The sequence below is a fragment of the Podarcis tiliguerta genome (genome assembly GCF_965153285.1).
Source record: "Podarcis tiliguerta genome assembly, chromosome: 18".
NCBI lineage: Eukaryota > Metazoa > Chordata > Lepidosauria > Squamata > Lacertidae > Podarcis > Podarcis tiliguerta.
The window spans coordinates 10,168,822-10,196,334 of record NC_139551.1 but is presented as its reverse complement, the minus strand read 5'-3'; the positions used below and the strand labels follow the sequence as shown (position 1 = coordinate 10,196,334).

The window sequence follows — 27,513 nt, the reverse complement described above, 5'->3', positions numbered from 1 at the left end:
CGCAGTGAAGTATCTGGGGCTGCTGGCGATGTCCAAGATCCTGAAAACCCACCCCAAATCGGTCCAGTCCCACAAGGACCTCATCCTTCAGTGCTTGGATGATAAAGACGAGTCCATCCGCCTCCGGGCCTTGGATCTTCTCTACGGGATGGTACGTTCACCTGCCGCCGCAACATCCCGGAGGTCTTAACTTTTAGAAGTATAGAGAGGATACCCTAAAACCCTTAGGAGCAACGCAGCCAGAACACCATCCTTGGAGGCAGGAGGGAGTTCAAGCTGGGGGAGGTCCATGGCTCATTGGTAGGGTGCCTGCTTTGCATGCAGAAGGTCCTGGCTCAATTTCTGACCACTCCCAGGTAGGACTGGGCAAGAGTCCCTTCTGAAACCCCAGAGAGCTGCTGCCAGTCAGAGTCAACCATACTGAGTTAGATGGGGCCAACAGTCTGACTCAGCGTAGGGCAGCTTCCTGCATTCCTAAAGCAAACCATGCTTTGTGGGACGACAGATTTTGCATCCAGAATACTCTCAAAAGCAATAATAGTGCCACTGTCTTCTGCTCTGGTCAGACCTCACCTGGAGTACTGTGTCCAGTTCTGGGCACCACAGTTCAAGAAGGACACTGACAAACTGGAACGTGTCCAGAGGAGGGCAACCAAAATGGTCAAAGGCCTGGAAACGATGCCTTATGAGGAACGGCTAAGGGAGCTGGGCATGTTTAGCCTGGAGAAGAGGAGGTTAAGGGGTGATATGATAGCCATGTTCAAATATATAAAAGGATGTCACCTAGAGGAGGGAGAAAGGTTGTTTTCTGCTGCTCCAGAGAAGCGGACACGGAGCAATGGATCCAAACTACAAGAAAGAAGATTCCACCTAAACATTAGGAAGAACTTCCTGACAGTAAGAGCTGTTCGACAGTGGAATTTGCTGCCAAGGAGTGTGGTGGAGTCTCCTTCTTTGGAGGTCTTTAAGCAGAGGCTTGACTACCATATGTCAGGAGTGCTCTGATGGTGTTTCCTGCTTGGCAGGGGGTTGGACTCGATGGCCCTGGTGGTCTCTTCCAACTCTAGGATTCTATGATTCTATGATTCTAGAAGGCAGTCGTAGAGTTGGAAGGGACCTGCAGCTTCATCCAGCCCAGCCCCCTGCAATGCAGGAATTCACGGCTCAAGAACCCCTGGCAGATGGCCACTCAGCCTCTGCTTAAAAGCCTCCAAGGAAGGAGAGTCCACCACCTTTATACTGTTGAACTTCTTAATGTTTCATTGGATTCTCCTTTCTTGCCGTCTGAAGTCATTGTCTGGGGTCCTCCCCACCAGAGCAGCGGAAGACAAGCAGGCTCCACCTTCCATTGAGATATTTCATAGAATCATAGAGTTGGAAGAGACCACCAGGGCCATTGAGTCCAACCCCCTGCCAAGCAGGAAACACCATCAGAGCACTCCTGACATATGGTTGTCAAGCCTCTGCTTAAAGACCTCCAAAGGAGGAGACTCCACCACACTCCTTGGCAGCAAATGCCACTGTCAAACAGCTCTTACTGTCAGGAAGTTCTTCCTAAGGTTTAGGTGGAATCTTCTTTCTTGTAGTTTGGATCCATTGCTCCGTGTCCGCTTCTCTGGAGCCGCAGAAAACAACCTTTCTCCCTCCTCTATGTGACATCCTTTTATATATTTGAACATGGCTATCATATCACCCCTTAACCTCCTCTTCTCCAGGCTAAATTTGAAGGTGGCCATCTTCCCACCTCTCAGTTCTCCTCTTCTTTAGCCAAAACATCCCCAACTCCTTCAGCTGCTCCTCAAAAGGCTTGGCTTCCAGGCCCTTCATCATCTTGGTTGCCAGTGATGTGCAGATTAGGGGGACTAGGCTATGTTCCCAGTTAATTGTTCATGTATTTAAGCCCGGGATGCTTCTGTCTGACATAGGGAGGCGCGATGGTCATGCACACAATGTCCGTTAATGTTGGGACATCACAACCCGAGGTTCACACCCAAATCGCCCTTACAAGCTGGCATCATTGTTCCCCGACAAAAAACTTCACTCCGCTGTTGGTCGCCCTCCTCTTAACACGCTCCAGCTTATCAATATCCTCTTTAATGACTTGCCCCTCCCTCCCCACCCACCGGCCTCTATAACTTGCAGGTGTCCAAGAAGAACTTGATGGAGATTGTGAAGAAGCTGATGATCCACGTGGACAAAGCGGAAGGGACAACCTACAGGGACGAACTGCTGACCAAAATCATCGACATATGTAGCCAGTCCAATTACCAGTACATCACCAATTTCGAATGGTCAGTATTTCTGTTTACCTACAGGGCTTCACACGTTTCATCTAATACATGGTCCTCTGTTTCATATATCACCATTTTCTTCCTGTTGCTCAAGTTTCAAATCCTGCCGGCGATTTGATTATGATATTCTTCCATAAATTGCCCATTGTATCGACCTCTTATTTTCACTGTTAGCTTTGCCAGTTCCGCATAGTCCTTTAATTTTAAGAGCCGTTCATCTTTCTCTGGACTTTTCTTTCCAGTTCTGGTTGTATACGGTTCTGGCTGCTGTTTCTTGCATACATAAATAAGTTGGTCAGCTTATTTGTTTATTATATTTATTTATTATATTATATTTATTCATTATATTATTTATTATATTATTATTATAATCAACTTATAAGTTGATTAACTTATTCTTTGTGACCTCTGACCCAATTACCCCTAGGAGAAAAGCTTCAGGTTGGGGGGATAACCAGTTTAAATATCTTTTTCATTTCATTTCGTTTTTATTGCTTTGTTTTTTAAGGAAAAAACCATAGCTCAGTGGTAGAGCAATCCCCCTTGCGTGCAGCAGGTCTCGGGTCCCTTCCCCAGCAACTCCCGTTAGGTCTGACCTAGAAACCCTGGAGAGCCACTTTCAATCACTGTAGACCTGGGCTTCCCAAACTCGGTTCTCCAGCTGTTTTTGGACTGCAACTCCCGCCATCCCTAGCCGAAGAACCAAGTTTGGGAAACCCTGCCGTAGACAGTCCTGAGCTTGAGGGACCCAATAATCTGACTCTAAGGCCTCTTCCAGGTACATCAGCATCCTGGTGGAGCTGACCCGCCTGGAGGGGACCCGCCACGGCCACCTCATCGCTTCCCAGATGCTTGACGTGGCCATTCGCGTCAAGGCCATCCGCAAGTTTGCCGTCTCCCAGATGGCCATGCTGTTGGACAACGCCCACCTCCTGGCCAGCAACACCCAGCGCAACGGGATCTGCGAGGTCTTGTACGCCGCGGCCTGGATCTGCGGCGAGTTCTCCGAGTAAGTCCCCAGCTGCACGGTGGCATCTGCCACGCAGGAGCTCCCAAGCGGTAGCCTGCAGACAGCCAGTGGGCCTGCAAGATGGGAGTCAAGAGAGCGACAGGTTTCCCAGCCCTTCTCTAAGAAGGCAGTGTTTGCTTTGGGGTGCATGAGATGAAGAAGTGCCTCTATTGAGAAGAGGCATTCGCTCCTGAGTGGGGAATGCCTCCTCTTAGACCACGGATGAGGAGCATCTGTCAGGGCCCTCCCAGATGTTGCTAGTCTCCAACAATCAACATGACCAGTGGGGAATGCCTCCTCTTAGACCACGGATGAGGAACATCTGTCAGGGCCCTCCCAGATGTTGCTGGTCTCCAACAACCAACATGACCAGTGGGGAATGCCTCCTCCTAGACCACGGATGAGGAACATCTGTCAGGGCCCTCCCAGATGTTGCTCGTCTCCAACAACCAACACGACCAGTGGGGAATGCCTCCTCTTAGACCACGGATGAGGAACATCTGTCAGGGCCCTCCCAGATGTTGCTAGTCTCCAACAACCAACATGACCAGTGGGGAATGCCTCCTCCTAGACCACGGATGAGGAACATCTGTCAGGGCCCTCCCAGATGTTGCTAGTCTCCAACAACCAACATGACCAGTGGGGAATGCCTCCTCTTAGACCACGGATGAGGAACATCTGTCAGGGCCCTCCCAGATGTTGCTAGTCTCCAACAACCAACATGACCAGTGGGGAATGCCTCCTCCTAGACCACGGATGAGGAACATCTGTCAGGGCCCTCCCAGATGTTGCTAGTCTCCAACAACCAACATGACCAGTGGGGAATGCCTCCTCTTAGACCACAGATGAGGAACATCTGTCAGGGCCCTCCCAGATGTTGCTAGTCTCCAACAACCAACATGACCAGTTGCCAACATCTGTAAAGACACGGTGCCGGTATCGCCTGTGTGGGGAGGCAGTTCCTTGCCCTTGGGGCCACCACCACAAAGGCTGTCTCCCGAACCACCAGGGAGGCCTCGCAACTGGGAGAGGGCTGAGTTCTCCCCTTGCTGCCTCTTGTGGTTTCCTCGCTTTCCCTCCTGGAAGGAGGATTTGGGACACGCCGCCTCTAAGCACCTTCTTCTCTCCCTCCTCCTCAGGCACCTCGAGGAGCCTCACCAGACTCTGGAAGCCATGCTGCGGCCCAAGGTCACCACGCTGCCCGGCCACATCCAGGCTGTGTACGTCCAAAACATGGTGAAATTGTACGCCGCAATCCTGCAACAGAAGGAGCAGGCTGGCGAGAAGGAGGTGGCGCAGGAGGCGACGCAGATGATGATTGAGCGGCTGCCGCAGTTTGTGCAGAGTGCGGACCTTGAGGTCCAGGAAAGGGTAAGCGAAAATCCTCCCAAGATCCCATCTCTCTCTCTCTCTTTTTACATTATCATTTTCTAAAATTTCACAATTAGACAATTAGAATCAATTGCATTGATTCATAAACTGGCTTCCCATCCCCAACTTCACAGTGTTTTTGTTCAAAGCTTTTTCTTTTTCATTTTTGCTTAAATTAAAGTTTTCACAATAAAATAAGATTATATCTAGAGCAAATGAAGTCAGAAATATCGAAAAGGAAAGAGAAAAACGCAGCCCTTTTCGTACTCCTTTCTACTGTGATATATCAAACTCTCATCTATTGCAGAATCCCACTAATACAATTACTGTATAGTTTTTCTGCTGCTCCTATCTCGAATCCTGCCCGCAATTTCATTTGACTATAATACTTTTTCAAACAGTCCAAGAAAGGCCTCCATTCTTCTGTAAAAAGCTCATCCTTTTGATCTCTTAATATTGCTATCAGTTTTGCCATTTCTGCATAGCTTATTAATTTTAAAAACCACTCTTCCTTCGTTGGAACCTTTTCTTCTATTCATTTCTGTGCAAATAATATTCTAGATGTTGTTGTCACATACATAAATAGTTTGGTCATCTTCAAAATGTCTGTCCCTATTATGCCTATAAGAAAAGTTTCTGATCTTTTCAGGAATAATCTATTTAGATATCATCTTCATCTCACTGTATATCATTTCCCAGTAGCCTTTTACTTTTTTGCATGTCCACCACATATGAAAGAATGACCCTTCTGTCTACTTACCGTTCCCAGCACTTATCTGGCACATTTTTATGCATTTTGGCTCATTTATTTGACATTAGGTACCACCTGTGCGACATTTTAACCCTCTGGCTAAAATCATTGTTTCCCAAACTTGGATCTCCAGTTGTTTTCAGACCAGAATTCCCACCATTCCTGACCACTGGTCTTGCTATCTAGGAATGATGGGAGTTGTAGTCCAAAAACAGTCAGAGACTCAAGTCTGGGAAACACTGGGCTAAATCAACGAGAGCCTCCCTCTCTCGTTTTCTCTCTTAACTTTAATAAATTCCTTTCTTTCTCTCGTCAGGCTTCTTGCATCCTCCAGCTCATGAAATACATCCACAAGCTTCAGATCAAAGAGGTCCCCGTAGCCGAGGAAGTGATCGCCTTGTTTGCTGGGGAGCTTAACCCCGTCGCCCCCAAAGCCCAGAAAAAAGTGCCCATTCCAGAAGGGTAAGATTCTCTCTTTTTTATATATATATATACAGTGGTGCCCCGCAAGACGAATGCCTCGCAAGACGGAAAATCCGCTAGACGAAAGGGTTTTCCGTTTTGGAGGTGCTTCGCAGGACGAATTTGCTATGGGCTTGCTTTGCAAGACAAAAATGTCTTGCGATTCCTGGGGGTTTTTTTTTCGCTCCTCACCCCCTTTTTCCCAAGCCCCTAAGCTGCTTAACAGCTGTTAGCTAAGCCGCTTGACAGCTGATCGCTAAGCCGCTTAACAGCTGATCTAAGCCGCTTATCAGCTGATCTAAGCCGCTAATAGCCTTTTAGCAGCTAATCCGCTAATCCCTTAAGCCTTTAATAGCCACTAAACCGCTAATAGCGCTAATCCGCTAATGGGCTTGCTTCGCAAGACGAAAAAAACCGCAAGACGAAGAGACGGATTCTTTTCGTCTTGCGAGGCACCACTGTATAATATTTTATTAAGATTTTCACATTAAAAAAAGAAAGAAAAAAGAAAAATACAAAAACAAGTAAAAACAATTCCATTTTCATATTATTTCTTACATTTGCTTGTTTCCCGGACTTCCCCACGCCTCTCTGTATTCCAATTCAAATATTTAATCAGCAAATCCCTTCCCTCTGTTTTATCTTTATCTTTATCTTAATATATTATACCTTTAATTCTTCATCTTTTTAACCTTCGAATTTTCCGTAGTCCTTCACCACATTATTACTAATAACCCTTTAACCTCCACCCAACATCATTCTAGCATTCATTAATTTTATAATATTTCTGTAAATAGTCTTTAAATTTCTTCCAATCTTCCTCCACCGTCTCTTCTCCCTGGTCTCTGATTCTGCCAGTCATTTTTGCCAGGATTCTCTCCCCCCGGGTGACGGCATTGGATCTCAGGGTTCTGGGCCTGCAGCCTCACTTGTCTCCCAGCCAGTCTGAGAGGAGTGAAATCGGGGGAAGGCAGGGCAAGGGGTCTTGGAAAGTGCAAGGAGGGACCGTGCGATTTCTGTGTTTGCAGCAGGGTCAGAACTGCCACAGTGCCACTGCATGGGGGTGCCTTTTAAGGTGGTCCAGAAACCATGTTTGGTTCCAAGCGGGCGGGGGGAGTCTATTGAACCTGGGTGCTGCATTCTCTCGTGGAGAAGTCATGGGGAGGGACAGAGGAAAAGGAAAGGGACAGTGAGGGGGGGGCAACAGATGCAATTCTTACCTTTTGTACAGTAGGTTACATTCCAGTTGCTCAAAAGGTGTGTACACTCCCCTCTCGTTGGCTCCATAAACACCTCTCTGTTCCCCATCCAGCTGAGCAAAGAGCCACACTAATGGCACAAGGAAACATTCCAGCTATGCAAAAGCGCTTCAGGAGGGTGCAGAGTAGCCCTGTGGGAGGGTCCTGAGTAGGGCAGGATGATATATAATCCAAAACAGTTTTGAAGTCTGTATTGTGATAGCAGTTTTGAAATTTTTGACCCGGCAATATACAGTGGTGCCTTGCAAGACGAAATTAATCCGTTCCGCGAGTCTCTTCATCTTGCGGTTTTCTTCGTCTTGCGAAGCAAGCCCATTAGCGGCTTAGCGGGCTTAGCGGATCAGCTGATAAGCGGCTTAGCGGATCAGCTGATAAGCGGCTTAGCGGCTTGGGAAAAGGGGGGGGGGAGAAAAAAAACCCCGCAGGAACTCGCAAGACATTTTCGTCTTGCGAAGCAAGCCCATAGCAAATTCGTTTTGCGAAGCACCTCCAAAACGGAAAACCCTTTCGTCTAGCGGGTTTTCCGTCTTGCGAGGCATTCGTCTTGCGGGGCACCACTGTACTGTATAGCTGGTGATATATTTTGACATTGAAAACACCGCCTTGAGTTTCTGCAGCCCTGGAGGAATGATAATGTTGACTTGAGACTGGGTGTGGTGATGATGGTGATGGTGATTTGCCCACCCTTCACTCTAAGAACCCAAAGCAGGTTGCAACAATTAAGAAAATTGCTCAGAACAACCTAAAACCACAGAAATAAGATGGAGTTATAGAATCTCAGACTTGGAAAAGACCACAGGTGTCATCTAGTCCGGCCCCCTGCAATGCAAGAATCTTTGCCCAACATGGGGCTTGAACCCGTGGCCCTGAGATTTAAGAGTCTATTCTGTTGACAGGAAGCTATATTAATCTAACTAGAATTAGTAACTTTTTGAGTAATCAGTAGCAAGGACAGCTTGGTAGTGATGCGGAGGCTCTCTCCTTTCCCAGCTTGGACCTTGATGCTTGGATCAACGAGCCTCCCTCGGACAGTGAGTCTGAGGACGAGAAGCCGCGGACCATCTTCCACGAGGAGGAACAGAGGCACACAAGGCACCGGCAGCCGGAAATGGACGAGGAGGAACTGAAGAGGGTAGGCTGGCCGTGAAAGAACTGTAGAGTTGGAAGGGACCGTGAGGGCTGTCCAGGCCAACCGCCTGCAATTCAGGAATTTATTATGCCCGTCATGTAGGCATCACGCCCCTCTGGCTCACGTGAGGAGCCATCACTTTTAAGTGGGCCCGGAAACTGATTGGCAGCCAGTGCAGTCGGCCCAGGATCGTTGTCCCAGTGAGCAACCTGGCTGCTGAATCCTGCACCGGCTGACATTTCCAAACTGTCTTCAGAAGCAGCCCCACGTATAACATCCTGCAGTAATCTATCCTGCAAGTTCCCAGAGCCTAGACAACAGAGGTTAGGCGTCCCTGTCCGGACAGAGACACATCTGGGCCCCCAGCCAAAGCTGATGTGGAGCGGGGCTGGGGAGGCCATTTGGATTCTCCTATTTTAAATAAATGAAGCCAAGAAAAATGTTCTAATGATCCTAATATTAGATTTTTAAACCCACCGCCGTGCCCCTTGTCTCTCCCTAAAGCGCCGAGAAGTCCGGAAGCAAGAACAAGCGAACAACCCGTTCTACATCAAAAGTTCTCCTTCCCCACAGAAGGTAAGCCCGGATCCTTGTCTGGTAGTCACAAGGGACCCACTCTAGGGTGGTGGTGGGCCCCTCTCTCAATGGCAGGGATGCTGCTGTTGCTTTTGGTAAGCCACACGGGGCCAATGTTGGCGCATGACATCTCTTGTTTCCCCATGTTCCCTCCATCCCCACCTTGTCCAGAGGTACCAAGACAGCCCCGGCGTCGAGCACATACCTGTGGTTCAAATTGACCTCTCCGTTCCTCTGAAAGTTCCTGGTAAGAGTTCTGCCAGTTTCCCAGCATTCCACACCAATGAGCAGGGCCTGGTGGGTGGAGCTATGCAGATGAGCGGCCTTGATTCTCAGCGCTTCCAAATCAAGTTTTCTGTTGCCCTGGTCTCTGCTTCCCACTTCAGATGCTGGGATCCTGAAAGGGCGAGTACGCCTGGCTTCCATTTCTCCAGCTGCTGAAGTTGGAACGGCCACACAAAGAGGGCAGGGCTGCCTTTTAAAGTCCTTTAATTTCAATGGGTCGGCTCTGAGTAAAAACATTAAGCACTGAAAGCTTCCTAATAGGGGGCTGCCTTCAGGTGTCTTCTGAAAGTTGTGTCGTTCTTAATCTCCTTGGCATATGAGGGGAGGGCGTTCCACAAGGAGGGCGCCACCACTAAGAAGGCCTCTGCCTGGTTCCCTATAACCTCACTTCTCACAATGAAGGAACCGCCAGAAGGCCTTCAGAGCTGGACCTCAGTGTCCGGACTGGACGTTGAGGGTGTACTGGGTCAAGGCCATTTAGGGCTTTACACCAACACTTTGAATTGTGCTTGGAAACACACTGGGAGCCAATATAGGTCTTTCAGGACTGGTGTTATATGGTCTCAGCGGCTGCTCCCAGTCCCCAGTCTAGCTGCCGCATTCTGGATTAGTTGTAGTTTCCAGGTCACCTTCAAAGGTAGCCCCACGGAGAGTGCATTGCAGTAGTCCAAGCGGGACCAGAGCGTGCACCACTCTGGTGAGCACAGGCAGGGAGGGTCTCAGATGGAGCTGGTAGACAGCCACCCTGGACGCAGAATTGACCATGGACAGCGGAGAGTCCAAAAAGACTCCCAGGCTGTGTACCTTGGTCAGCGTTTCCTTTCAAGGCTGGTGCTCAGCCCACTGCCCCTCTTGAGAACTCGCTCTGTCCCTCCCTGCCCATCAATGCAGGCTTGCCGGTTTCCGACCAGTATGTGAAGCTGGAAGAGGAGCGTCGGCACCAGCAAAAGCTGGAGAAGGACAAGAAGAAGAAGAAGCAGAAGAAGCAGGAGAAGGAGAAGCGGGGAAAGCACCACCGGCGCCACAACTCGCTGCACACGGAGAGTGACGAGGACATTGCGCCTGCACAACATGTGGACATCATCACAGAGGAGATGCCAGAAGTAAGCCCTGGGGGGAGGGCCGCTATGCGAGCAGGTGGCTGGACTGTAGAAGGGCCCCCTTTGGCCAGATGCAGCAGTATGGCGGCACAGCCATTATCTCTTGGTTCAGGGTAGTGGAAACATATTTCTGACTTCAAAAAAAATCTGTTGCTGTGGCAATGGCGCTCCCCTTTCCCCCGCCCCTTGGAGACCAGCACCTCTTTGACCCACTCCCTCTTCTCTTGTGGCTTTCCCCCCAGAATGCTCTGCCCAGCGACGAGGATGACAAGGACCCCAACGACCCCTACAAGGCTCTGGACATCGACCTCGACAAGTAAGGAAAAAGCTGGGCTGGCGTTCTTCTGCTTTCCTGGCTAGCGTTAAACCTTCCTGACGTCAGCTGAGGCCTGTTGCTTTGCCGCTCTCTGGGATGACAATGATGATGATGATGATAATAAATTTTCTTTATACCCCACCTTTCCTGGTTCAGAAAACTGGGCTCAGGGCGGCTAACAACAAATTTAAAACTCTTAATTGATGCAACAAAAAACAGCATCGGAGTAGCCAGCCGGGCATTTTGCTGAACTACAACTCCCATCACCCCCAGCCATTGGCCATGCTTGTAGGGGCTGGTGGGAGTTGTAGTTCAGCAATGCCTGGAGAGCCAGAGTTTCCCTACTCTTGGTTGTAGTTCAGCAATATCTCATTCATTTGTTTCAGGTATTTAGGTGGAGAGATGGAGATGGCTTAATATTCAGATTTCTAAGCCTTGCACATGAATTGTGGGTGTTTTTTTTAAAAAGAAAAGCAGTACTTGAGATGAGAACGATTCAAATATAGACCACGTGCAAGTATGGCAAGCCCTCCTTGATGTCACATGCGACCTCTGGGGTGAGCTTGGTTTGGGGCAGGCACTGACCTTGTGGGCCAGATTAGACCCAGGGGTCACAGGTGTGTCCCCCCCCCCCCCGGTCTTCACCTTGTGGGCTTAGCTTAGTTTAGGGGGTGAAGCCATCAATTTGGACACTTCCATTGCATCTTCTAAAAGGCTAGGTTTGCTCCTCAGGTTCTTCCAACTCTTCCAGTTTGTATGTTCTGTGAGGCATCATCAGAATTATTTTGCATTTCTCACTCTCTGTCTCTTTCCCTCCTGCTTCTTCCATTCGCACAGTTGCTGTATTCTGTCGTCATGTGTATTTTATTTTATTTTTTTTCCTGTCTCCCTCTCTTTCTCTCTGTCTTTCACACACAGTCTGGTTTCAGGGAAATCGGTGAGGTAAGCGCTACTCTCTCCCTATCTCTCTCTCTCTGTCTCTCTCTCTCCAGTGTATGGGAAGTTGTTCCTTTTATTATCTATTAAATTTGCATACTGCCCCTTTATCCATAGATCTCAGGGCAGTTCACAACATAAAATTACAATGCAAAAACCGCAAGTTGGCTGCTCCCTTTCTGACGTCGTAAAACCCTGACACGGCCAAGAGAGCTCTGACCCAGCCGTCCCACCCCAGCAGAAAAAAGAGACTCTCCGTATTTTGAGAGTCTAGCGGGGAAAATCAATTCTCTCTCTCTCTTCTGCCTGCGTAGACCTAAATTTGCATGTTTGTGGCCTGGAACAAAAGAAATGTTAAAAAAAATCCTAGTTTTCACTAAAGCAACTTACAAAAAAAAAACATGCAGTATGCAAAATTGAAAATCGCAGAACAGCATTTATGGTGCAAAGGCCTCCTGGAATAAACCTGTTTCAGCTTTGCATCTGGTGCCTGCCTGATTTCTGGAGACATGGAGTTCCATGCCCTGAATGGCGTTTGGTCGCTTGCTTGCCTAGAGCCAATTTTCCGTTTGCCATAGGCGACCAGGAAAGCAGCCGTATGCAATCCACCTCGCTGTTAACCTGTTGCAGTGCTCCTGAAACTTACTCCAGGGCAGCCTTCCGCAGCCCAAGTGCCCTTCAGGTGTTCTGGAATTCCCGCCATCACGACTCCCCAACAGCCGCAGCCAGCATGGGGGCTGCTGGGAGTTGTGGGCCAGAGCCGCTGGAGGGCACCAGATGGGCAAAGACTGGTGTTGGGGAACTTCTGGTCACCCTCTGGCCATTTCAGAGGGTTCGTTCAGCGACGGAGCTGCGGTCAATCACAGCTTCCTGGGAGTGTAGCTGTGTGCTATGCATGAGAGTGTGTGTGGTGTTAATTCGGGCCTTGCAATGGGCACCATATTACCGGCCCTGCTAGAATCTTGCTTTTGGGTTGGAAAACAGGAGGCTGGATCTTGAGATGGTGTTTTTTGCAGCCTGGGTTGAATTTGTATATTTATTTACCCTTCACCTGAAGATCACAAGGCGGTTCAAAATGAGATGCAAATGCAAAACGAAACGCGTAATTAAAAGCAAACAAACCTCCCCTGTTCTTCCTTCCCACTAAAAAGGCCTTTGACGGACAGCGAGAAGCTTCCGGTGCAGAGACACAGGAACGCCGACGATCTCAAGTCGCCCCAGGAGGTGGAAGTGCTCCCCGCAGAGAAGAAGAGCAAGCGACCAAAGAAGAAGGAGAAGAAGCACAAAGACAAGGAGCGAGAGAAAGAGAAGAGGAAGGAGAGGGAGAGGAAGATCGAGGAGGAGGTGGAGGAGGAGCAAGAGGAAGAGGAGAAGAAGGTAACACATTCACACACCTGTGCTCATCTCAAGTCTAGCCTCTTCCGTTCAGAGCAGGGACGGAGAGCCCCGTGGAGGGTCCGGCCATTGATTCCCAGCACCCAAGTCTGATGGGAGTTATAGTTCAGCTGCTGCATTCCAGCAGGGCTCATCAGTCGCGGGTGACAGTGGGAGTCATAGTTCGAAAGCACCCAGAAATGGGCACGGGGTTTGCTGTTTTCATACACACTTTGTGATCCACGCGACGGTCACCTCCAGACTGGATTATTGTAACTCGCTCTACGTGGGGCTGCCCTTGAGACTGACCCAGAAACTCCAGCGGGTGCAGAATGCCGCAGCGAGACTCCTTACGGGGTCTTCGCTGCAAGATCACATTCACCCGGTGCTATACCAGCTACACTGGCTCCCGGTGGAGTACAGGAACAGGTTTGAGGTGCTGGTTTTAACCTTTAAAGCCCTATACGGCCTAGGACCCTCGCACCTATGGGACCGCCTCTCCTGGTATGTCCCACAGAGGACCCTACGATCTTCAAACAAAAACATCTTGGAGGTCCCAGGCCACAGGAAGGTTAGGCTGGCCTCAACCAGAGCCAGGGCTTTTTCGGCTGTGGCCCCGATCTGGTGGAATGCTCTGTCACAAGAGACTAGGGCCCTGCGGGACTTGACATATTTACGCAGGGCCTGCAAGACAGAGCTGTTCCACCAGTCCTTTGGTCAGGGCGCAGCCTGACTCCCTCCTTTGGCAATCTTTACAAAACTTTAGTTTATGGTTGCCATCAATTTTTATTTTAATTAATTTTTATAATGTTTTCATAATGTTGCACTATTTTAGTGTTGTTAGCCGCCCTGAGCCCAGCTTCGGCTGGGGAGGGCGGGATATAAATAAAATTTATTATTTATTATTATTATTATTATTATTATTATTATTATTATCGGGGTGGGGTGGTAGTGATTATTATTATTTGTAAGATTTGAATAAGTTGTAAAAGAAAGTGCACCACAGATAGCCCACGGTCCTTTTTTGCTCCCCTTCTCTCTTGTTCCAGCAGGAAGACATGGACTTCTGGCTTTCTGATGGTCCGCCGCCTGCAGCTGCTACAGAAACAAAGGTTAATCTTCATTGCAGAGCTCTGGAATGGTGTGTGTGTGTGTGCACATGCAAGTGTTGCAGACTCAGATATATACATATTTTTTGCTCCGTAAGACACCCTTTTTTCCTTCTAAAAAGTAAGGGGAAATGTCTGTGCGTCTTATGGAGTGAATGTGTAGTCGCTTGCTGGCTCCCTTTCCGGCCCCTTGCCCAGGCCTCCATTGAGAGCCAGTGTGGTGTAGTGGTTAAGAGCGGTGGACTCGTAATCTGGTGAATCGGGTTCGCTTCCCTGCTCCTCCACATGCAGTTGCTGGGTGACCTTGGGCCAGTCACACTTCTCTGAAGTCTCTCAGCCCCACTCACCTCATAGAGTGTTTGTTGTGGGGGAGGAAGGGAAAGGAGAATGTTAGCCACTTTGAGACTCCTTAAAGGGAGTGAAAGGCGGGATATCAAATCCAAACTCCTCCTCCTCCTCTTCTTCTTCTTCTTCTTCTTCTTGAATGTTCTGTAGACGGAGGCTGTTTGTTTCCCCAGCGACATGTGACTGGCTGATTAGATTATCTGTCTGGAAACTGTAGAAACGGCTCCCTTTCCTTTCCTAAAGAATCTGCAGAGTTGAACCCCATAAAAACAGGATTATTTCCCTTTGCAAAGTAAGCTCAACAACTTTGAGCTGATCCTCAAAAAACCAGGGCTTTTCACCTTTGCAAATGAAGCTGCACAACTGTGAGCTGAACTGCCCCCCCTCCCCAAAAAAACAGGGCTTTCCCCCTTTCCTCCTCTAAAAACTAGGTGCGTCTTGTGGGGCGAAAAATAAAGTACAATATTTTTCGCCCTATAGGACGCACTTTTTCCCCTCCAAAAATGAAGGGGAAATGTGTGTGCATCCTATGGGGCGAATGCAGGCTTCGCGCACCTCTCTGCAAGCAGCGGGAGCCCAGCGCTGGGCTCCCGCTGCTTGCGGAGAGTTGCCTGCATGCTGAAGCCTGCGCGCTGAGCTCAGCGCGTCCAGGCTTCTCGGACCTCTCCGTAAGCAGCGGGAGCGCTCCCGCTGCTTGCGGAGAGTTGCCTGCATGCTGAAGCCTGCGCGCGCCGAGTTCAGCGCGTCCAGGCTTCACGGACCTCTCCGCAAGCAGCGGGAGCCAGCGCTGGGCTCCCACAGCTTGCAGAGAGCTGCCTGTTTGGGGTCGGGGGAAGCTCGGGCTTTTCCCCCTTTATTTCCCCCCCAAAAAACTAGGTGTGCCTTATGGGATGGTGCGTCCTATAGGGCAAAAAATACGGTAAGCCAGGCGCCAAATGACTCCTTAAACCAGTGGTTTTCAACCAGTGCACTGTGGCACCCTGGGGTGCACTGAAGGGTGGTCAGGGGTGCTGCAGGCAACGCTGGCCTCTGTCCCTCTTTCTTTCTTCCTTCCTTCCTTCCTTCCTTCCTTCCTTCCTTCCTTCCTTCCTTCCTCTGATGCCCTCTTGAGTCTTCCTCCCAAAGGCTTGCATGGCTGTTCACTGCAGCAGCCCCATCTACAGGCTCCCCAGGGAAATGGTGCCTCTGGGGCTGGCCAGGGGATGCTTCCCAGGCCACTGTGGGGCAGTGTGAGGAGACGCCTCTCTTTGGGACGGGCAGCTCAGAAACCAAGGGCAGCAGCTGCCCAGAGGGAGAAGGGAAAGAGAGAACACTCCACAAGGGAAGGTGTTTGAAAAAGGGTGAGAGGCTGTCCGCTCTGCAGACAAGGGGTGACATAACTGGGCTCCTGAGCCCCACAGGGGAGCCGCAGAAAGAATGGAGTTGGTCAAAAAGCTGTGGACTCAAAAAGGTCGAAAACAGCTGATTTAGGCGGAGACCTTGGGACCCGTTGCTCCCGTGTTTTCTTTCCCCACCCCTGGTATCTCAGCGATAAGACTGGGATATAAGGTATCAGACAGTAGCTTAAGATCTCCTGGAGCCATGATGTTAAGGGCCTTGTAAATTAACGCAAGAACCCTGAGCCTGGCCTGGTAAACAGGCAGCCAGTGGGCTTGGGAGAGGGATGCAAGCAGGGAGCTGCCCAAGGTTTGAGGGCATTACCCATTGTAAAGTAAGAGCCCCTCCTTGCCCCTCTGGGATGTCAGCATCGCCCTTGAGCCAGTGCCACTAACTGGACTCATCCACTTCAGCCCCGACTGGGCTAGGTGAGCTGGGTAGCACTTCCAGAGACCACCTTCAGCACAGGAACAGGTCAAAGTGCTGCGGATTCACAGCTTAGAGTTGTGAGCACCGGATTCACTTCCACAAGTAGACAGTCGTCGCACAGCAGAGTCCAGCAGAGTCTAGCAGAGTATATAAACAACTCGGAGAGCAGCTTCTTTATTCTATCTACAACTATTATACAAGTATATACAGAGCTAAATGAGCCTAAGCATAAATGAATGCTAAACCGCACTGAGTGTCTGCAGCTGCTCTTAGCAGCAACCTTATCTAAACACACAATCTCTAACTAACACTCTCTCTCTCCGACACACTGACTGACCGACTCTCTGATTTGTGGTGCTGGAGCAGAATAAGTAGAGAGCAGAACATGCCTCCTCCTCTCTGCAGAATCAGCAGACTCCTCAGGAGATTCTTGGATATGGGAGGGGTGAAATCTCCTCATGGGAGAGCCTCCTAGCTGTCCCTTAGCCCCTTGGCTTGCTTTTTGAGCATTTCCCACCAGACGTCAGTGAGATAAACTAGAACGTTTAGAAAACATCTGAAGGTGGCCCTGCCTGGGGAAGTTTTTAATGTTTGGTGTCTAACTGTGTTTTAATTTGTTGAAAGCTGCCCGGAGTGGCTGGGGCAACCCAGCCAGATGGGCAGGGTATAAATAATTTCGATCTTGCCGCCTCCCTTTAGAGCCCTTCTGAGCCGAGCACGAACCTGGCGGGGGCTGGGGAGCCAGTGGGGGCCCAGAAGGAAGTGCGAGAAGAAGAGCTGGAGGAGGAAGAGGAAGGAAAGGTGAGTGGCCAAGTCCCTGTCCCCGACTGCCAAAAAAGGGGGGGCAGGGGGGTGTCAGTTGGCTTCTTTTATTCTTTACTTGAATATTTGTGACCCATGCTTTCATAAGATATGTCAAGGCAGCGTGCAATATGGAACACAGTATAACTGATCGTCCAGTCTGGACATGGAGGTCCAGCTCCAGGGGCCTTCTGGGAGTTCCCTCCCTGCGAGAAGTGAGGCTACAGGGAACCAGGCAGAGGGCCTTCTCAGTGGTGGCACCCACCCAATGGAACGCCCTCCCAGCAGATGTCAAAGAGATAAACAACTACACAACTTGAAAAACACCTGAAAGCAGCCCCATATAGGGAAGTTTTTAATGTTCAGTGTTTTATTGTGTTTTTATGGTTGCCCAGAGTGGCTGAGGCAACCCAGCCAGATGGGCAGTGTATAAATAATATGATTATCATTTTTTATTATTAATTAAAAACCACAATAAGACAGCAGTAGATGCTGCCTGTTTAAGGAGAAACATCCGTACAGTGGTGCCTCGCAAGACGAAATTAATTCGTTCTGCGAGTCTCTTCGTCTAGCGGTTTTTTCGTCTTGCGAAGCAAGCCCATTAGCGGATTAGCGCTATTAGCGGTTTAGCGGCTATTAGCGGCTATTAAAGGCTTAAGGGATTAGCTGCTAAAAGGCTATTAGCAGCTTAGCGCCTTAGAAAACGGGGGTGAGGAGCGAAAAAAACAACCCAGGAATCGCAAGACATTTTTGTCTTGCGAAGCAAGCCCATAGAGAAATTCGTTTTGTGAAGCACCTCCAAAACAGAAAACCCTTTCATCTAGCGGGTTTTCCGTCTTGCGAGTCATTCGTCTTGCGGGGCACCACTGTAATTAAAAACCACAATAAGACAGCAGTAGATGCTGCTTGGTTAAGGTTAAACCAAAAGCGGTTTTTGAGAGACTTTGGAAGGAAGGCAGGGGCAGGGAGTTCCACAGGGCAAGGCCTGGCAGAGATCACTTGGGGTGAGCCTTGGCTTTTAATGGGCGATATGGGAGGAAGGTGTCTGACCCCTGGATCTCCCCCTGGCCCAGTCGAAATCCTCCAAGCACAAGAAGAAGAAGCACAAGAAAGAGGAGAAGTCCAAGGACAAGAAGTCGAAAAAACACCAGGGCAACAGTGGAGAGGAGCTTCCTGCAGAATCGGTGCAGAACGGGACGCTGGAGGATGAACCGTTACCGGTGAGCAAGTGTCTTATACAGTGGTGCCTCGCAAGACGAAAAGAATCCGTTCCGCGAGTCTCTTCGTCTTGCGGTTTTTTTCGTCTTGCGAAGCAAGCCCATTAGCGGATTAGCACTATTAGCCATTTAGCGGCTATTAAAGGCTTAAGGGATTAGCGGATTAGCTGCTAAAAGGCTATTAGCGGCTTAGATCAGCTGATAAGCGGCTTAGATCAGCTGTTAAGCGGCTTAGCGATCAGCTGTTAAGCGGCTTAGCGAACAGCTGATAAGCGGCTTAGCGAACAGCTGATAAGCGGCTTAGCGAACAGCTGTTAAGCGGCTTAGGGGCTTGGGAAAAAGGGGGGGAGGGGGGGAAAAACCCAGGAATCGCAAGACATTTTCGTCTTGCGAAGCAAGCCCATAGCAAATTCGTCCTGCGAAGCACCTCCAAAACGGAAAACCCTTTCGTCTAGCGGGTTTTCCGTCTTGCGAGGCATTCGCCTTGCGGGGCACCACTGTAATTGCATTTTTGGGTTTTTTCCCCTTATTATTATTATTAACTTGTTTTTTACTGGTATTTTAAATGAATATTTTAGGCCACCTGGCAAACCACCTGAGAGGTCTTCTGCAGGATTTCCCAAACTCAGGTCTCCAGCTGTTTTTGGACTACAACTCCCATCATCCCTAACTAGCATGGCCAGTGGTTAGGATGATGGGAATTGTAGTCCCAAAAACCAGCTGGAGACCCAAGTTTGGGAAACACTCCTATATAGAGATTTCTTTTAATTATAGCCAGTGGTAGTCCTGCCCAGAGTAGACCCACTGAAATTAATAGGGATTACTAACTTCTCTTAATTTCAGTGGGTTTGCCCCAAGCAGAACTTTATATATATTTACTGCGTTTATAACCTTGCCTTTTTCTATAACGAACTCAAGGTGGCAGACATTTAGTCCGTACAAAAACCTTGCGAGGCAGGTTAGGCTGAGAGTGAGGGACTGGCCCGAGGCCACCCAGACAGTGTCTTAGCTGAGTGGGGATTCGAACCTGGTCTTCCAAGTCCTCTCCGGTGCTCTAACCACGCTGGCTCTCCACACATAATTGGCCGCAGCTCAGGAATGACGCCCTTAATAACAACTTGCACCTTAATATCAGCAAGACAAAGGAGGTGGTGTTGGACTTTTGGAGGAAGAGAGGAGAACTAGCCCCGCTGTGTGGAGAGATTCTCTTCCTTTAAATTCCTAGGAATTTATCTCAGTGAAGACCTTATTTGGAAAATCAATACAACCCAGGTTGTTAAGAAAGCCCAAAAGAGACTCCATCTCCTCAGAGTATTGCAGAAGAACAATGTCAATCAACAATTGATGATCTCCTCCACCACAGTAGAAAGTGTCCTTCCATACTGCACCACGGTGTGGGACGCTGGTTTGACATCAACTGATAGGAAGTGCCTACCGAGGGTGGTGAATGCAGCACAAGATATTATGGGCTGTCCCGTGAATCCACTGGATGAAATAGTGGAAGAACGTTGCCTCAGGAGAGTGAGGAAAATCCTCAGGGATGATTCACACCCTGGCCGGCACTTTCTTGATCTCCTGCCCTCAGGCAGAAGATATAGAAGCAGGATTAGTCGCACCAACAGGGTAATGAACAGCTTCTGTCCATGGGCTGTTAGGCTGCTGAATGAAAAGATAACAACAGGGCAGGTGACTTTCGGGTTTGGTGGGTGTGTGTCAGCAAATGAGGGGAATTAAGACTAAGAGAGCTGAGTGGGGGGTGCTGGTATAATCTCACTGTATACGTTGTACAAGTGACAATAAAGTATTTCAATTTCAATTTTCTTTCTGCCTTCCAGCCTATGTCAAGTTACGCCCTCCTCGCTGAAAACGCGTACATCAAAATGGTGAGTGGGGTTGGGTCTGCTCCTCTGTGGAGTGCAAGAGCCTTAAATGTGCAGCGGTTGAGTGATTGCGTCCAGCTCCACAGCTGCTCCCTCTTCACAAATGCCTTCTCCCACAGACCTACGACATCCAGGGGAACCTGCAGAACGACAGCCAGGTGACCGTCTCCATCATCTTCGAGAACAAAAGCAGCAGCTTCCTGAAGAGCATGGAGCTGAACGTCCTGGACTCACTCAACACTAAAATGTTCCGGCCAGAAGGCTCCTCGATACATGACGGAATTCCTGTCCCTTTCCAGCTGCCCCCTGGTATGTCCTGTCTTTGTTGGGGGGGGGTGGCCAGAGGCATCAAGGAGCATCAAGAAAGCCTCCCTTTCCACGAAATGTTTCATGGCATCAAAGGGGTCATATCTAGATTAAGCCCAGGGGCAACCTTTCAAATTATTATTATTATCATTATTATTATTATTATGCTGGAAGACAATTATTAGAGGCCTTACAACTCAATAGGCTGACTTCTATGCTACCAACAGTTCAGAACCTGCTTTCGGACAAAATTACTGATCAAATTACCGTATTTTTCGCCCTATAAGACGCACCAGACCACAAGACGCACCTTGTTTTTGGAGGAGAAAAACAAGAAAATATTCTGAATCCCAGAAGCCAGAACAGCAAGAGGGATCGCTGCGCAGTAAAGCCAGCAATCTCTCTCGCTGTTCTGGCTTCTGGGATAGCTGCGCAGCCTGCATTCGCTCCATAAGACGCACACACATTTCCCCTTACTTTTTAGGAGGGAAAAAGTGAGTCTTATAGAGCAAAAAATACGGTACTTTAATAGTGACTGAATTTTTGAGTGCTGTCCATGTAGAAAGACTGGGCCGTTATAAAGAGATTTTGTGGTTGTATTATTTATGCAAATTGATTTTCTTTGGAGTTAAAGATCTGACTGGGACAAACCTTGTTATGTTGAGCTTGTATTTTGCATAATTTGTATACGGTTTCTATTTGATAATGTGTGGTTTTGCTATGCATAAAAAAGGATATTTGATTTGATGATTATTATTATATTTTCACATAATAGATAGATAGAAACTTCATTTGTTTGAGCCACCAGCCATATCAATACGATAAAATATACTGGGGGATATGTTCTGGAGGTTTACTGGAAGTTTACATTAATACAAATGACATTATTTGATAGTAGTTGGGGGGGGCAGTATTCTCTGTAGCTGTGTGACTTTGCTGAGGGTCTTTGATGCTTTTCATTTTCATACGCTTCAAAACTGTGTTTTCTTAGTGTGCCTCTGTGTTGGTTTGGTAGGGCTTGAGTCAAAATGGAAGAGAGTGAATATTTGCAAATTTATTTCTTTTTTAAAAAAATTCTCTTTCCCCTGCCCCCACTCCCTTCTCCCAAATTAGGGGTGTCCAACGAAGCCCAGTTTGTCTTCACCTTGCAAAGTATTGTCATGGCGCAGAAACTAAAAGGAACCCTCGCATTTATCGTCAAAGTAAGGGCCTCTTCCTCTTTCCCAACGCTTGAATTCTATTATTATTATTATTATTATTATTATTATTATTTATTATTTATTACAATTCATTGCCTGCCCTTCACCCCAAGGTCCTATGGCAGGCTGTTACAATTAAATTTTACTTACTTTCAAGTTTTTAACCTGTATTTTTTTACTCTGTGAACCGCCCCAAGTTCTTGTGATGAAGGGTGACCTATAAATCTCATAAGTAAAATGAGAATAAATAAAGCACACCGTTAACATTAAAACTTAGTTTTGCACAGTGTTTTTTTTTTTAAAGGTTTGAAACAGATTAAGGATGAAAGAGCCCTGAACCAATTTCCTAAATAAATAAGTCAGGAGACTTCAAGACAACGCTGAACACCTAACCCCCACTTCATCGCTGGCCCTTGGTCATGCTGGCCACGGGGGCTCATAACAGAGTTTAGCAGCACCCACAGGGCATCCTGCCAATATGTGGGCATCTAGGAGGGTGGGTGAAGGCACCGCCCTCTCTGGGTCGAAGGAGGCAGCTACAGAGTGCAGGAGGCAGACAAGGCTGGCTGGCAGCTTGATATATAAAAATCCACTGTGCAGCTACACTAACAAAATCTGTCCTGGAGGGATGATTGCTTTTCTGTTGTGTATTTTAGTGTTTTTATGCCAGAAAACCGCCCTGGGACTCTTGGTTGAAGGGCAGTATATAAAAGTAATAAATGGTGATTTTATATTAATATATTGGATGCAGCTTTGTCCCATCTTTGGGACTCTTATGGGTAGAAGGGACTGAAAAGCCAGATTTTTTCCCCAAAGCATCGGAGAGGAACAGCTAGGCAGGTGGCTGGAGTGAAAAACGGAGCATGTGGGAGGGTCCGCTGGGAGGCTTTTTCTGCCTCCTTCCTCCATTGGGACCCATGAGAAGAGGCTGTTTCAGGGATGCATTGGGGGGGGGGGGCTGCTTCCTTTGCCCCCACTTCCCATCCTCTCTTGTTTTCTGGCAGGACGAAGAAGGCTCAACACACGAAAAGCTGGACTTCAAGTTGCATTTCAGCTGCGCCTCCTACCTTATCACGACGCCCTGTTACAGGTGAGCCCCTTCCGGCAGCCCCTCTCCTCTGTCTCTGGCGGAGAAGGACAGACCACTCTCTTTACAAGGCATCGTAAGTTGCCACGACAATGAGAACGTAGTGCCTAAGCAGTATTCTTGAGACTCTGGGAGCGGACAAATGAACTTCCGCTGTTGGATGCAGAGATCGACCCGACACGCTTCTCCCTTGCCCTGCTTTTATGAGAAAACGTTTGTAGAATCGTAAATTGTGGAGTTGGAAGGGACCAAAGGGGTCATCTAGTCCAACCCCCTGCAATGCAGGAATTTCAGCTCAAGCGTCCAGGACAGGTGGGCATCCAACCTCTGCTTAAAAATCACCAAAATGGAGAGCCCACAGCCTCCCGAGTGAACCCTTTCCACTATCACACAGCTCTCACTGTCAGAAACGCCTTCCTGATGTTTAATCGGAATCTCCTTTCTTGTAACATGAAGCCACGGGTTCGAGTCCTGCCCCCCAGAGCAGGAGAAAACAAGCTTGTTTATGAACTGTATCTCTTTGCAGCGCCATTTGAATGTACAGTGGTGCCTCGCAAGACGAAATTAATTCGTTCCGCGAGTCTCTTCGTCTAGCGGTTTTTCCGTCTTGTGAAGCAACCCTATTAGCGGATTAGTGGATTAGCGCTATTAGCGGTTTAGCGGCTATTAGCGGCTATTAAAGGCTTAGCGGATTAGCTGCTAAAAGGCTGTTAGCGGTTTAGCGGCTTAGAAAAAGGGGATGGGGAGCGGAAAAAAATCTCAAGACTCGCAAGACATTTTCGTCTTGCGAAGCAAGCCCATAAGGAAATTCGTCCTGCGAAGCGCATTGAAAAACGGAAAACCCTTTCGTCTAGCGGGTTTTCCGTCTTGCGAGGCATTCGTCTTGCGGGGCACCACTGTACTTACTTTGATGTCCCCCCCCCCCCCTTCTTTGTGTGTCGGTATGAGTGTGTGTTTGCTCGCTAGGCCTGGTGGGCCCCAAGATCATAATAAACATTAAAAAGCTTTTCCGGCCCACAGAAGTGGGCAAGCCAGAGATGGCGTCCCGGCCCACTCCTCTCCCCCCAGCTTCCTTTGCCGCTCAGTTCACCTTGATTTCTCCTCCCCCAAGTGATGCTTATGCCAAGCTGCTGGAGTTGGGCGACCTGCACGCCAGATCCTTCAAAGTCGACAGCATCACCATGCCTTTCCACCACCTCCTGGCGAAAATCTGCTTCCACCATCACTTCTCAGGTGAGTTCCTGCTGCAGCAAGTTCCCCCTCCTCAAAACAAAAAATGCAACCCAGGATAGACTGTCATAGTGGGGATGGAGAGCTGAAAATAATGTCAACAGATTGGATGCCAGATGTGATTTCCCCCCCAGCTGTTAGCATTTGTTTAGGGACAAAATTGAGGGTTTCCACACCCTGCTTAAGTCCTTATGGCTGGCAGGTAAGGGGGGTTGGGCTTTTGCTGCCTTTACCTGTCGCCGCTCTCTGCATCAGTGGTGATCAATCCAAGGAGACTCTCTGAGGAGGCCTTCTGTCGCTTCTCAACACGAGTCCCTGCTTTGGGCTCTGCTTCTTCCCCACAGGAGATCTAACCTGTGCTTCTTGCTGATATGGGCAGAGGGAGTAAGCTCTTCTGAATGCTCTCCTCCTCCTCCTCCTCCTCCTCCTCCTCATTCACACTCCTGAAAGCTTAGCCTTGTTTTTGAGGGAGAGGACGAAGACGCCCCATCTTAAACACCTTCTCTTTCCTTCCCCTTCAGTTGTCGAGCGAGTGGGGTCCTGCGCGTCAATGTATAGCCGTTCTATCCAGGGCCATCATGTCTGTCTGTTAGTTAAAAAGGTAAGTGGGGGGGGGGGCAGACACAGTGGAGGGGTGATTGCATCCTAGGGGAGTCGCTCCACCTCCTTTGATTGTGTTGCTTGGCCAAAATCTGTGTTTGTTGTCTGATATCTCCAGTGGCGTAGCATGGGGGGTGCAGGGGGGGCCGGCCGCACCGGGCGCAACATCTGGGGGGGGGGCGCTCGCACTCGCAGCTCTCTGCCCCTACCTGGCTCACTCACTCTCTCTCACTGCAGTGCTGGCTGTGCGAATCCGATCCGGGTCGCCACCCACTGTGGAGGGGAGGTTGCCAGGCGTGCGGTGCGGTGCGGAGAGAGAGCGAGGGACTATCTGGGGGAGGGACAGTGCAGCGGGGGGGGGGCGCAAATTACTTGCCTTGCCCCGGGTGCTGACAACCCACGCTGCGCCACTGGATATCTCTCTCTGCACCCACAAATGAAAAACCGCTCTCTTTCCAAAGGGAGAGAACTCCGTCTCCGTCGATGCCAAGTGCAACGAGCCGACCTTGCTGGGCAACCTGCTGTCTGAACTCAAGGAGACCTTGTCGAAGTGCTGAGTTGCTCCCGAGAAACTGGTGCGATCCCTTCTCCTCCCCCCTGCCTCCCCCCGAGAGAGGAGTGTCGTGAGGCTCACACAGACTGAATCCGGCCGAGCGATAAAGATTCCTCTCCCCTCCCCTCTCTCTCCCCATGCGCACGTGCGGTCCTCCCCTACCTGCCTCTCCTGGGGGCAGGCATTTTCCCACTCCCACTCTGCCCCGGGACGCGGGGCGTGTGGGTGGGTGTTGTTTTTCGGTTCTGGCGGTTTACACATCCCGAAGCTGTAGTCTTCTTCTCTCTCTCCCCCCTTCCCTCACATTCCATTTTGAACTTTTCGACCAGCCGTGATGGGGAACATCTTCTGTACCACAGAAGCGCCCTGCCACCGTTGACGCAGCCGCCCACGAGATCCTTGCCACAGTCGATGGCCCCATGAGGTGTGGTGCTGAGTGACCCAAGAAATCACAGGCACCGCATCTCTTTAAATTGGCTCCAATTTCACGGTTGCTCTTCTGGGTCACCACCCGCAATAGCGTGGTGGTCCACACCCAGGCTGACTGTACCTGTAATTAGTTTTGTTGTTGCTGTTGTTGGGGTTTTTTGTTTTAAGCCCTGGCTTTCCTCCCACCTCCCACCATAAGCCAGTTGTGTTTGCCCCCCCCCCCTCCTGCCTTCCGAGGACGGGATTTATTCCCATTCTGCGAGATAGATCGACTCCCCTTCCCCTTCACGTGGGTCTTTGTGATGTCCACTTAGAGAGAGAGAGAAAGCAAAATCTCACATTCCTGAAGTTTTTATTTTGTTTAGAATGTAGCAAAAAGAAAACTGGAAATCCAAAGGTTCATTGTCTCTTGGTTTTGTGTGTGGATCCCCCCGTTATTTTTGACATTTTTATTTCGTTTACCATGTTAGGTTGACCCCTTTGGCTGCTGGCCATAGTCATCCCACCACGACCCCAGTTATCCCTTTTCGCCCCATATTCCACCCGTTCCCATAAACTGTGCCTTGGGCTTCTGAACTCCCAGATCAAGACTCTAAATCGGTCAGCTGCGTGACATTGGTCCGAGAAACTGGCAGGCCGCACAGCTTGTGGGACGGCTTCCTTGTGTTTTTTGGAGATTCTTGGCTGGAAACAAGTCTTCTTCCCTCTAGTTTTGACAAACCTTCCCCCACGCGCCTGTCCCGTAAGACGGAAGTGAGCCGGCGACTTATTTATTTTGAAATCAGCTTGATCACTGTTGAAAGGAATATGGCACTTAGCAATTTTTTTTAAAAGAACCCACCTGTTTCGCAAAATATCATTTTTGAACCTCCCCACCACCAAATAAAGTATATTTTGTGGGATGCAAAGAGAGAGCACAGAAACAAGCATGAAAACCCTGGTCTCTGGCTTGCTTTTTGATGTGCTGCTTGTTTCAAGACACGGGTGCCTCAGCCTCCCTCCCCCCCCCCCTATGATTTAGGGGTAGGTTTGGGGTTTTTTAAAATCCAAAACCACTTGCAAAATGCTTGTCAGCTTGGGGAAAGAGGGGTGCGTTTTGCTCTGGCAGGACTTGATTTATCAGATGAATCCAGGTCTCCCCCTCTCCCACATTATCGTCGGGGCCCATGTTGCTTGATAAAAGTATAAAAAAAGTTCTTTGGGGCGGGAGGGAGCTCCTGGTCAACCTTCCGTGGCTTAGTCCGGATTTTTGCGTGCGCGTTGGGAGGGAGACTGCACGGCGTCTTTTAAATTTGTCTTAAAAAGGACAAAGGATCCTTGGAATTAGTGGATTTAAAAAAAAAGAAGTATATATATATCTATATATGTGTACATATATTCCTGGATGAAGAAAAAAACCCCTCACTTTAGCATGTAGATTATGTTCTCTTGCAGAAACCTTTTGGTGATTCTAGAACCTTTAAAAAACTGTATGATGTGTTATGTTTTTTTTGGGGGGGGGGGAGGAAGAAGAAAATCAAACTTATTTGCTATCGACATTCCCCCCTGAAATCCCTGAAAGAGAAAAACGCCACAAAGCTGCTGTACCAATTTTTGTGTGTGCGTGTGTGTATGTTGAGATGATCCAATAAAACTACAAAACCAGCTGACTCTTGAAAGGTCTTTCATCTTTCCCCATGCTTTGGAAAAGCTTCGGTTTTGGGTAAAGGTAAAGGGACCCCTGACCATTAGGTCCATTCGTGGCTGACTCTGGGGTTGCGGCGCTCAGCTCGCTTTATTGGCCGAGGGAGCCGGCGTACAGCTTCCGGATCATGTGACCGGCATGACAAAGCAGCTTCTGGCGAACCAGAGCAGCGCACGGAAACGCCGTTTACCTTCCCGCCGGAGTGGTACCTATTTATCTACTTGCACTTTGATGTGCTTTCGAACTGCTAGGTTGGCAGGAGCAGGGACTGAGCAACGGGAGCTCACCCCATCGCGGGGATTTGAACTGCCGACCTTCTGATTGGCAAGTCCTAGGCTCTGTGGTTTAACCCACAGCACCACCCGCGTCGGTTTTTGTTACTTACCCATTAATTCACCATTTCGTTTT

At 49.1% G+C, this 27,513-nt stretch overlaps 1 protein-coding gene across 4 annotated transcripts in view; it reads left to right on the top strand.

Moving 5' to 3' along the window:
- The window catches only part of AP3D1 (adaptor related protein complex 3 subunit delta 1), a 54,217-nt gene extending 27,152 nt beyond the window's left edge, over positions 1-27,065 (top strand). Inside the window, exons 12-33 of one of the 4 annotated variants that reach the window (XM_083421380.1) lie at positions 6-151; positions 2,143-2,291; positions 3,070-3,300; positions 4,440-4,671; positions 5,739-5,884; positions 8,134-8,275; positions 8,777-8,848; positions 9,020-9,095; positions 10,025-10,236; positions 10,476-10,549; positions 11,468-11,491; positions 12,637-12,862; positions 13,909-13,971; positions 16,819-16,920; positions 17,994-18,140; positions 19,973-20,020; positions 20,137-20,326; positions 21,437-21,525; positions 22,527-22,612; positions 23,721-23,842; positions 24,361-24,440; positions 24,901-27,065. In XM_083421380.1, coding sequence (XP_083277506.1) covers positions 6-151; positions 2,143-2,291; positions 3,070-3,300; positions 4,440-4,671; positions 5,739-5,884; positions 8,134-8,275; positions 8,777-8,848; positions 9,020-9,095; positions 10,025-10,236; positions 10,476-10,549; positions 11,468-11,491; positions 12,637-12,862; positions 13,909-13,971; positions 16,819-16,920; positions 17,994-18,140; positions 19,973-20,020; positions 20,137-20,326; positions 21,437-21,525; positions 22,527-22,612; positions 23,721-23,842; positions 24,361-24,440; positions 24,901-24,996 — 2,753 coding nt within the window. In that variant the 3' untranslated portion in view covers positions 24,997-27,065. The remainder of the gene's footprint in view (positions 1-5; positions 152-2,142; positions 2,292-3,069; positions 3,301-4,439; positions 4,672-5,738; positions 5,885-8,133; positions 8,276-8,776; positions 8,849-9,019; positions 9,096-10,024; positions 10,237-10,475; positions 10,550-11,467; positions 11,492-12,636; positions 12,863-13,908; positions 13,972-16,818; positions 16,921-17,993; positions 18,141-19,972; positions 20,021-20,136; positions 20,327-21,436; positions 21,526-22,526; positions 22,613-23,720; positions 23,843-24,360; positions 24,441-24,900) is intronic. The other 3 variants (XM_083421381.1, XM_083421382.1, XM_083421383.1) reach the window with 3 other exon arrangements.
- Positions 27,066-27,513: the final 448 nt, after the last annotated feature.